Genomic DNA, 11,598 nt, shown 5'->3' on the forward strand with positions numbered 1-11,598 from the left:
GCAGGCACTGTGTGAGATACCTTGAATATTGTGACAAACAAGGCACTTAGTTTATTCCAGTGAGGAAAAGAAAGATTTTGAAAAAAGCAAAGTATGTGAATAATTAAGCAAGGTATTTTCAGTTAGCAGTAAGTGCTCTGGGGAAAACAAAACAGTGCCTGAGATGAGGAAGGGCTGATGTGGTGACATCACATTAGAAAGGGTGCTCAGGGTGGGCCTTCGGGAGGAAGTGACATTTGAGCTGTGACCTGTAGTGTGAGAAGGAGCCAGTCAGGCAAAGATGTGGAGGAAGAGCATTTAGGCAGAGGAACCAGTAAGTGCAAAGGCCCTGGGGCGGGAACAAATCTGGCAGAGGTAAAATTCAGAAAGGTTTGTGCGGCTATGGCAGAATTACAGGGAAAGAGGCCTGAGATGGGGCAGAGAGGGAGGCACAATATAGGTCATGTGGGACCTGACCAGCCATGGATTTAATCTGAGTGTGATAGGTAGGAAAGCATTGCAGGGGTTAAGAGTGGAGAAGGATGGTCCAATGTTTTCCAAGATTGCTCTGTGCCTCTCAGAAGATGCACTGAGAAGGACATAGCATCACTTCTGGGGTGTCCTGACCCAAACTGCATACTCTGAATCTAGTCCTGAGGAAATGTGAGACACATCCAAATGGAGGGACAGTTCACAAAGTAACTGGCCTACTAAATACTCAGCAAAAGGGTCAGGGCCATGAAAGACAAAGAGGAGGTACTGTCCTGGATTAAAAGAGACTAGACAGAATGAGAAAGTCAAATACTTTATGATATCACTTACATGTGCAATCTAAAATATGACACAAATGAATCCATCTATAAAACAGAAACAGAATCATGGACATCAAGAACAGACTGGTGGTTGCCAAGCCGGCGGCTGGGGAGGGGGTTAGCAAATGTAAGCTTTTATATATAGAATGGATAAACAACAAGGTCCACTTGGGGAATTCCCTGCCGGTCCAGTGGTTAAGGCTCCGAGTTTTCACTGCTGGGTTCGATCCCTGGTTGGGGAACTAAGATCCTGTAAGCTACATGGCCCAGCCAAAAAAAAAACAAACAAACAAGGAACCCCCAAAACAAAACAAACAAAAAAACAAGGTCCAACTGTATAGCACAGAGAACTATATTCAATATCCTATGATAAATTATAATGGAAAAGAATATAGAAAAAGAATGTATACTGTACATATAACTGTATATATAACTGAAAGGTGTGTAATATATATATAACTGAATCACTCTGCTGTACAGCAGAAATTAACACAACTTTATAACTCACTATACTTCAATTAAAAAAAAAGAGAGATGAGAGAGACTGGAAAGGTCAATGTAACGTGTAATCCTGGAGGATCCCACACCAGATAAGGGCATGAGGGAGACAACTACCAATTAATAGAATTGTAACAATATGAATCTCCCAATTTTGATAAGTGTGCAGTGGTTGTGTAACAGAATGTCCTGAGGTTTTAAGCAATACACATACAGAGGGGTGTCCTGTTTGCTATTTACTCTCAAACATCACAGTGGGGAAAAAATCATATATACATGATCTATAGAAAAAACATATATGTATGATATATACGCTGATAGAAGGCTAGGATGGTAACGACAAATGATTGAGTAAACAATGTAAATATTTGGGGAAATCAGAGGTAATGGATGCTGAAATTCCTTGTATGGTTTTTGCAACTTTTTGTTGTTGTTTTTTGGTTTTTGTTTTGTATTTGGCGGCAATTTTTCAAACTACAGATTAAGCACGGGCTTGCAACCCACATTGAACGGCAGGGACAAGTAAGTACCTCTGTGAACTGCAAAGAAACCGACTTCCTGGGAGATCTGCCTAGATGGCTGGGTTCAAGAACAACTAATACTCGTGGTTTGGCATATTTCCCCTTGGCTTTTTTGCTGGAAGAAATTTTCTTTTGAATGGCAAAAAGTATAAACACTGGTATTCTCACCACCCAGAATTACATAATGGTTAACAGGCTGTCATATTTGCTTCAATCACCTTTTAGAAAAAAGAAATAGAACATTGCACATAAGGTTAAAATCTTCTTTGACCTCTCTTAGTTCCATCACACTACTTTTTACCATTTCTTGAAGCAAGAGCCATGAGAACTCAATCTATATCCTTGCAGTCAATTTTTTAAAACTTACATACACATATCTAAGAACGAATACGGTTTTCTGTGTTTGTGAAAAACTTACATACACAGTGTTATATTGGATGTATAACCTCTATAAAATTATATATAGACAGTATAAAGCTATTATCACATCTTCCTTGAACTTGCTTCTTTTTTCTCAGCACTAGCCTTTGAAATCTACTTAACACTGCTGATTAGATGAACTTCACTCTTTTAAATGCTGTACAGTAAATCCATAGTATATGTATAACATATTTCATTTATAAACTTCTCTACTGATAGACACATGTAAGCTTAATCTTTTGCTATTAAAAATAATGTTGTGGGCTTCCCTGGTGGCGCAGTGGTTAAGAATCCGCCTGCCAATGCAGGGGACACGGCCCTGGTCTGGGAAGATTCCCACATGCCTCACAGCACTAAGCCCGTGTGCCGCAACTACTGAAGCCCGCGTGCCTAGAGCCAGTGCTCCGCAACAAGAGAAGCCACCACAATGAGAAGCCCATCCACCGCAACAAGAGTAGCCCCCACTCTCCGCAATAGAGAAAGACCACAGGCAGCAACGAAGACCCCATGCAGCCAAAAATTAAAAAATAAAATAAATTAAAAAAAATAAAAATGTTGCAGTGAGCATGGCATACTTGTCTCCTTGGGCACAGGTGTGAGTTGAACTCGACAGCATCTCCCTAGAAATGGAAATAAAGGTCATGAGTCACGGACATTTAATTTACGTGTTTTATTAGTTTCTAGTTTCCCAAGTGGCCAGACCGATTTACACTCCCATCAGTGACTTCGAGATCGGCTTGGTGTTTTTCTGAGGGTCCCAGCGGGCATTTCCTTGTGCCCAATTTTGCATCACTTGGCTTCCCAGCAGACTTGCTTGCAAACGTGCTCAGGACTACGTGGCTAACTCCTTGGACATTTTGGGTTCCCTTTGCTCTGGAAGAGTCCCCATGGTGGCATCTTTTCTGGGGAATTGACTATCCTGATGGGGCCATTAGATGTCTGCTCTCCCTGCCAGCCGTGGATGCTTGCTTAGGGTGAGGGACCACCATATCAGTTTAAGAATCTGTGGCTGTCTAGACAAATGCCCCAAACTGGCCTTTTATATTTAGGATGTGACTTTGGAGGACTCCATTCGACCGACATCCTTGCTGAAAGCAAATGAAGTATAACCAATATTTGTTAAGTTGGAGGTGTACCTCACTGTCCATCTCTGACGATGCTGAGAGAATGTCCCCAGGAGCATGTAAGTTCTATGTGTGTACAGTTCTCGCCTGGACCCTCGACAGCCTTATCCCCACGAGAGTCTAGACCCTAAATACTCATTGATTGCAACCCTGTTTGTCACTAAGATAAGAGCTCCCAAGGTTGGAAACACTAAATTTCATCATCCTGTTTGCAGAACACGGCCACAAAGGCTGCTGACCACTTAGATTCCCCAAGAATAAGGTGCCTGGCTTTCCGGGGTGGGAAAAGCATCGGTCTTTGCTTCCTTTACTTGCCGGAAGGTCCCGACTGAGACGCGGGCGCGAGGAAGGGGCCAGAAGGGGAGGTGGGGCGGCGTTCACCCCAACATGGCGCCCGCCCCGGGCCTGCTGCACCGTGTTTGTACGCGGGGGCAGGGCCTTTGTGTGGGCCACCCCAAGAGTTTCCCGCCCGAGGGGGTCCTCGGCCCTCTCCTCCCAGTTCTGTTCCGGCGGTGGCGGCAGGGCGCGCCGCGTCGCCGTCGGCGCATGCGCGCGCGGGAACCCGCCCTCCGGGCTGGCGCACGTGGCCTCACGGGCCGGCGTGCGTGCGCGCGACCGCCCGGCCTCCCGCGCCCGGCGCGCCGCGAGCCTCTCCCTACTCGCCAGGCCGACGGGTGCGGCCGCCGAAGCCAGGGCGGCGTGCGTGCGCGCCCCCGGAGGACCACGTGGGAGCGGCGCGGCGCCGTTTCCCCGCCCTCCCTCGGCGCGCGCCGGCGTCGGCTGCGTCTCCGGGCATTTGAATTGCGCTTCCGCCATCTTTCCAGCCCTCAGTCAGACGGGCGCGGAGACCCTTCTGGAAGGTAGCGGGGACGGGGCGGGAGCCGTGGGGCCGGGGCGGGGGCGAGGGTCGGGGCGTCTCTGCGGTGGCGGCGGTGGGAGGCGGCCGTGAGGAGGCGGTTTCGTGGGGCCCTGGGATCCGGGCGGAGGGTTCTCCTTCCTCTCCGGCCGCGAGGGCGCCAGGACCCGAGCCGCGGTGGGCCGGGCGGACGGTCGGGGCAGAGGGGAGGCCGGGCGGACGGGTCGCGGGGCCGGAGGGGAGATCCGGGCGGAGGACCGGGGCGGCGGCCGGGCGGAGGGCCGGGGGGTGGACGGGGCGGGCCGGCCTGGCCGCGGGCCGTGACCAGGCGCTTTCTGCGCCCCCGGCCTTCGCGCCGAGCGGGCCTCCGCGCCGCCTCGGTCTCCGCTCCGAGCGGGCATGCGCCGGGCCCCGGCGGCCCGGGGAGCAGCGCCCTCGCCGCCGTCGCCATCGCGCGCCTTCGCGGCCCCCGCCCGCGCGCGCGTGTGTGTGTGTTTGTGTGTCGGGGCGGGGGATGGGGTGCGGCGCCGGGCTCCGGGATGGAGGAGGCCTTTGTGGGCTCGGGCACGTGGGGCGGGTCCGGCCATGCGGCCCCCGGGGCCCGCGCCGCCGTTCAGCGGGGCTGATTTCTTTCTCCTCCCCTCGCAGTAACATCACGATGGCTGCCCAAGGAGAACCCCAAGTTCAGTTCAAAGTAGGTAATCCTCGTGAGCTGGGTGGGGGTCTGCTGCAGTGAACCCGAGGGGATCCGGAGGAGAGGGGGCGGGGAGGCTGGGGGGCCCTTGTCCAAACGGCCTTCACAGGATCTCCTTTATGACCGCAAGCGTGTGCCGCCAGCCTGCTTCGTCAGCCGGCGTGCTCGTGCTGCGGCAGCGCTTCGGTTCCCCGAGAACGAGGTGGGGGTGCTGGCCCCACCCTGCGGACAGGGAGGCCGGGCTCAGAAAGTTTCGTTGGTTCAAGTCATTCGTTCGGTGGGACAGGGCTGTTTAATGACTATTCTTTGTTTTAAGTGTACTTGGGGGGATATATAAAGTTCTGTTATGTAAGTGAAACGGGTGTCCAGGAAACCTTAACAGCCTCATAATCCCGAGGTCCTGAAATGTTACGTGTTTTGGTGTTTACTGCAAACATTTGTTTTCCGACAGCTTGTATTGGTCGGTGATGGGGGTACTGGAAAAACTACGTTTGTGAAGCGTCATCTGACTGGTGAATTTGAGAAGAAGTATGTAGGTACGTGGGGGAAACCATTTGTGAAGATGTGTGTGACGTGGATGTGGTCATTGACTAACTTGAAATGCTCATGTTGCAGCTACCTTGGGTGTTGAGGTCCACCCCCTCGTGTTCCATACCAACAGAGGACCTATTAAGTTCAATGTGTGGGATACAGCTGGTCAGGAGAAGTTTGGCGGACTGAGAGATGGCTATTACATCCAAGGTAGGTATCTTGATTTCTAACCGACAGTTTTTGAGAGGACTTGTAGCTTAGTCTCCACAGTTGCTTGCAAATAGTCAGATCTGTTCCAGTAAACACAGGCCTAATGGTGACTGAACTGGGAATTGTGTAATTCAGTTCAGTTCAAAAGATGTGCTGGCTCCAGGGAGTCCACTATCATCTGAGGGGAGAAGATTTTGTGAAGGTTGTCTTGAGCCATTTGATTCCATGCTTCTGTCACAGAAGAGATTATAAGGTTTATATTGAGGCTTCCAATGTAAAAACAGTAAGCAGCAGACAAGGTGTTGCTGCAGCTTCAGTATTTGAAAGCTCACATTTGGGTATATATTTTGGTGGCTTTCAATGATTATTTCTTGTGCATTCCATTCAGAAGGTAGTTAGTTAACAGTTTGACCACATACTAGACCAGAAGAACTAGGCTTTCTATTTTATAAAATGTTGTGTAAGACCGGCCAGTGCCAATTTCTTTTTAATTGTGCTAGGTTTTGCAGAGTATTTTTTCCAAAGTGCTTGATTTAATAAGTGCAAAGGAAGTAAATGCTTCTTACTACACCAAGCAAAAAGATGAACAAAGAAAATACTTATCTAAGACTTTTGATGAAAATCATTGGGAATCTTTCTCCTCATTTGAGTATGTACAAATGGAAGGATTTCACCACTCCCAGCCCCTGCCCCCAAATTTTTTAGCTAAAAAATCTATACTATGTCATGCGTACTCAGCAGCTTACTAGCTTTATCGTGGCTGTTTCCATAGGTCGGTATATACTTAACTGAGGTTTTTGAAATAGGCGTAATATATCTTAGTGTGTTCAGCTGCTTAAGAGCCTTTTTAGAGAATAGACTCCTAGACCCTCAGAATATGGGAGGTGAGTTCTCTGGAATGCTGATTTATCATAGATCTACTTGAGATACTTTTTTTTGGGATGAAGCAGAATTTATGAAATATTACACGTGGAGAGATTTCATATGGTAAACTGGTCTTTCATGGTTTTATGTACAATAAAAGGGAATTTTAAGTAACATTAAAATGATTTAAGATTTTTAGAATTGGTAAAGATCTTGAAATTGAGTAGAGAAACATGGCAGACCTAGAGTTTGGCCTGAGGTTGTGAATCTGAGTCCATAGTTGTTAGCATTTTTCATCCATGTAGTAAATAAATTCCTGGGCATACACTAATTACTGTAAATGTGCCTTTCAGCTCAGTGTGCCATTATAATGTTTGATGTCACATCGAGAGTTACTTACAAGAATGTGCCCAACTGGCATAGAGATCTGGTACGAGTGTGTGAGAACATCCCCATCGTGTTGTGTGGCAACAAAGTGGATATTAAGGACAGAAAGGTTAAGGCAAAGTCAATTGTCTTCCACCGAAAGAAGAATCTTCAGGTATGTTTCTTAAAACTTACTGAATTATTAAGACCCTTATGTTAAACTATGATACAAGTCCATTAAAGTGATACGTTAATATCTTTGATGTATGGGTTTTTAAAATTAATTTTACTCTTTTAAACAGTACTATGACATTTCTGCCAAAAGTAACTACAACTTCGAAAAGCCCTTCCTCTGGCTTGCTAGAAAACTGATCGGAGACCCTAACCTGGAGTTTGTCGCCATGCCTGCTCTCGCCCCGCCAGAGGTGGTCATGGACCCAGCCTTGGCAGCACAGTACGAGCACGATCTAGAGGTACGTACGCTGTCTGCAACTCCATGGTGAGTGCTGTTAGGTTCCTGGTGCTTTGCATGTGGAGCGTTATAACTTTGTTGTTTCTCTGCCTAGGTTGCTCAGACAACTGCCCTCCCGGATGAAGATGATGACCTGTGAGAAAGCGAAGCTGGAGCCCAGCGTCAGAAGTCTAGTTTTATAGGCAACTGTCCTGTGATGTCAGTGGTGCAGCGTGTTTGCCACTTTATTATATAGCTGAGCAGAACATGTGCTTAATCTTTGGGATGCTGAAGGAGATGAATGGGCTTCGGAGTGAATGTGGCAGTTAAAAAAAAAAAAAAACCTTCATTTTTTGGACCTGCATATTTAGGTGTTTTGGAACCCAGTTGTTTCCTTCTTGAGTTTCAAATAGAAGACTGCTGCGGTCACATCACAACGTTCAGTTTGTTACTGTCATTCCCATTCCTTTTCGTTTAGAATCAGAATAAAGTTGTATTTCAAATATCTAAGCAAGCGAACTCATCCCTTGTTTAAATGAGCATTTTAAAACCACTAACGGAGAATTGTGCCACGTTAATATTTGAATTGCCTTTGCTCTTACCACTTAATTTGAAATCTGTTAGGTTGAAATCTTTAACCTTCTGTATATTTGAATCATTTCACACAAATGAAATGACAGGTCAAGAGTATTGTATTTGGTAAGTTAAGAGGTATAAATACTGTCAGTGCAGTTAGGCTAAAATAGTGTCTACCCCCCCTGCCTTTTGGCCCACGCAGTGTCACCTAGGGAAGAGCTTGTTAGAGATTTATGTGACCTGTCAGAAAAAAAGTGGTACCTGTTTTAGACGTTCCTAATAGAGATTTTAAGAATTATAATTGCTTTTGTGGCAGAAGTGACGATGTTCTTATATAGAGCTTTTCAAAGTGTGATGAAACCATACAAACAGTTGCAGGAACTTGAGGGATGTCTCATCTGTTAAAAATGAACATAAAGTGTGCATTTATTTGCTTTTTGTTTTAATGTTACATGTTTAATGTAAAGTTGGTATTCTAGAAGATGTTCCACGTTTATCTGCTGTTGTCAAGTACTCCCAAGCTTTAAAGATGTCAAAGATTAAGGATTTCATTGGACACATGACAGCTTTGATGATTTTTCTGCCCCCAAAGAATTTTTTGTGGGCGGTGCAAGGACACAGGATGCTGCAACAGAGAAGTAGAGCTTAGGCTGGCTTCTCAGTGATGTGAAACAGACTGCCAAACTTTCAGTAGATTAACCACGGACCTTTGTATGGTTTCCACGTGTAAACATGAATTGAGTCCCTCTTGCCTGAGTTTGATCCTATTGACACTGTACTGTAGCAGTTAGAAATCAAAATTAGAGCTATTTTGCTCATGTAAGTACCACTGTACTATAGTTCAGTTCACCAAAGTTCTTTAGATGTCCAATTATCCTTAAGTGATTACTTTCCTACCTAAAAAGGTAGGGAAGGGTCACTTAAATATATGGAAAAATGAAATTTAAAGAGTAAAATTGGGTAATTTGTTAAAATATTGAATAAATATTAATAGATTCACTTAACGGATTTGAATTGCTGTATATGCTATGCTATATATTCAGAACCAGATTTTAACAGATGGGAAGTTTCTTCCCATGATCCAGATGACACCTTTCAGATAACTTACATGAAGGATATGTGCTTGTACAACCTTATGTAGAATGCGAGTATGACAAATATTCTGAATCTTAAATGTAAGAGTTAAATTTTGAAAGCTACTTGGAGGTGGGAGAGAATTTACATCACTCGTTGGAAGAAAAAATTGCAAAATATATTGCTTCTACTTCGCTTGGATTTTCTGAATCATCTAGTGTTCGATTATCTTGGGGATACATTTCTATCTAGTTTATACAAATGGGGATGTTTTCCACTCAATTTGAAGTCTGGTGTCTAATTGGAGGAGCCTTCAATTGAAAGCCAAACAAGTAATAATAGCTTATTAGCACGAAATTGGTCAGGGTAAACATAAAGTGCTTTTGAAAGCAGTTTCATGATGTGCCCTGGCCAATTCTTAAGAAACCCCACAGAATGGGTTTTTGGTCCCATGGATCTCAAGATAACCTAATAAAGGGCAGAGATGTCCAAAAACGCATTAAGCTTGCAAAGACCGATTTTCTGGCTGATCATGTGCACCAGGTTCTAGTGAGCACTTCTGGTTTCTTTCATAAAAACATCACTTTAAGAAATTATGTTGAACAAGTGGGCTGAAGTTGCTTTGACTTGCTAGTTGTGTATCAGATGAGTGACCTTGTGTGATGATACTTTCAGCTGATTTGGGGCTGCAGGCATCCTGCCTGACAGAATAACCTGGGACTCATTCTAAACTTCCATGCCAGGCAAGCACTGTGCTCCCAACAACTCCCGTGTGTTAACCTTCAAACTTAAGCTGTGTTGGGGGTGAAAGGTGTCCCTGACCCTTTGCCCTTCCCATTGGTTATGGGCTTAGAGGGGTCCTTGGAAACCTGCTCTGACCTGCTGCACGTTGCCTGCGAGGCCTTGCGCACATGGGCTCTGTCCTGGGCTTTATGGTTTCCTTGCAGAACCTCCTTTCTCTACTGAAGTGCATCAGTTAAGTGCTGCAGCTCCTTTACAGCTCATACATTGGGTTTTAAACTGGGTCAAGGGTCCCTGCTGTGGCTGTATCACTGAACCTCCTGAGCCCTAGTCAGAATGGCAGGTTTGAGGTTGTCTGCCTTACTAGTCTGATTGCTCTGAGGGCAAGGATCATTCTTTCCACTCACCCGTGTCCCTAGCGTTCATTAAATCTCTCAACTCTGAGGAGGAAAGGAATTTAGGCGTTGGAGATAGGAGTGGGTTTGATGAGGACAGGGTGGGAAGGGGGCAGGGAGGATTTTATCCCTTTACAGTCTGGTTATTTTGAAGTATTTCCCTCCTGGAGTTTGGAGTTTGCACTAGCTTTTATCCATTTATTCCAGCTTGTCATCTTTACAGGAGTGGGGAAAGGGTGGACCATTAGGAACTTTACCAGGTGTGGGTCTGTGGTGCCTCAGGTTGAACCATAGGAAGTGGAAGAGGACAGTTGACTGAGTTTGTTTTCAGTTACCTTTAAGGAGCAAAGTAGAAGCTATTCCAGGTAAGTAGTCTTTATAATGTAGGCAGTTTACTTCCTAAATCCTGAGCTCCGTGCCCAGTAGGTAATGCTGGCGGTGCAGCTTTCGTCTTGGGAGATGGGCAGTCAGGCATCTGCAGAAACGTGACCGTAGTGAGTGCTAAGATGGAAACTTAGACAACGCTTTGAAAGCATGACAGGAATTGAATCTATTTGAGGCCTGGGAGGGAGGGCAGTGATCTGAAGGTATTGGAGAGAAAAGCACTTGAGGCAAAGGGAACAAAACCCCGGGGGCAGAGAGTGTGGCTGGAGAGCAGAAAGTGGAGGCACAGGGCGCAGGGTGGCTGGAGGCTCAGTCAGGTTTGCGAGCCCAGTTCCAGATCCGATGCTCAGAACACGAAGGGGGGGGGGGGGAAATTAAGGAGGGTCAGAGTGGCAGCAGGAGTGGGCACCCAGGGGCCAGTGACAGTCCAGCCTGGCCCTACTCGAGTGCACTCTGGACTCTCGCTGCAGTATTTCAGGGGAGGGAGGGTGACGCCATGGTAACGACAAAACCTCTATTCTTCCAACAAGCATCAGCGAAAACTAAGTTGAATAAATATCCACTAGGAAATCCAGGCATCCTCTTTTTTGTTAACCACCAATTTCACTTTTCTTTCCTCTACTTCACCGAGGTATAATTGACGCAAATTGTGTGTTTACGGTGCACACTGGTGTTTTGATACCATATGAAATGGTTACCAAAATTCAGCACATTTCAAGCATACACGATAGTGTTACTAACTACCGTCACCATGCTGTGCTTTGGATCTCCAGACCTCATTCATCCGGCATCACTGAAACGTTGTGTCCTTTGACCAACATCTCCCCATTTCCCCCTCCTGCACCACCCCCCAAACCCTGGCGACCACCTTCCTTACTCTGCTTCTATGAGTTCAACTTTTTTAGATTCCACATACAATTATTGCCAGACAATGTCTTTCTGTCTCTGGCTTATTTCACCGAGCATAACATCCTTGAGGTTCATTCATGTTGTAAATGACAGGATTTCCATCTTTTTTAAGGCTGAACAACTTTCCATCATATATATATGTATATATATATATGGTGTATACACACACAGACACACTACATTTTCCTTACCT

At 46.0% G+C, this 11,598-nt stretch overlaps 1 protein-coding gene across 1 annotated transcript; it reads left to right on the forward strand.

Annotated features, from left to right (window-relative positions):
- The first annotated feature begins 3,741 nt into the window (after positions 1 to 3,741).
- Positions 3,742 to 9,156, forward strand: RAN (RAN, member RAS oncogene family). The gene is made up of 7 exons (XM_057746464.1): positions 3,742 to 4,214; positions 4,859 to 4,904; positions 5,356 to 5,440; positions 5,520 to 5,645; positions 6,863 to 7,050; positions 7,178 to 7,348; positions 7,442 to 9,156. The coding sequence occupies exons 1-7, from the start codon at positions 3,742 to 3,744 to the stop codon at positions 7,484 to 7,486; spliced, it is 1,134 nt and encodes a 377-aa protein (XP_057602447.1). The 3' UTR covers positions 7,487 to 9,156.
- Positions 9,157 to 11,598: the final 2,442 nt, after the last annotated feature.

Source organism: Hippopotamus amphibius, chromosome 8, assembly GCF_030028045.1.
Source record: "Hippopotamus amphibius kiboko isolate mHipAmp2 chromosome 8, mHipAmp2.hap2, whole genome shotgun sequence".
In the NCBI taxonomy this organism is placed as follows: Eukaryota; Metazoa; Chordata; class Mammalia; order Artiodactyla; family Hippopotamidae; genus Hippopotamus; species Hippopotamus amphibius.

Coding starts and splice junctions, on each gene's coding strand:
- RAN (XM_057746464.1), top strand. CDS start 3,742: ATGGCGCCCGCCCCGGGCCTGCTGCACCGTGTTTGTACGCGGGGGCAG. Junction 5,646..6,862: donor AGATGGCTATTACATCCAAG/GTAGGTATCTTG, acceptor TGTGCCTTTCAG/CTCAGTGTGCCATTATAATG. Junction 7,349..7,441: donor AGTACGAGCACGATCTAGAG/GTACGTACGCTG, acceptor TTCTCTGCCTAG/GTTGCTCAGACAACTGCCCT.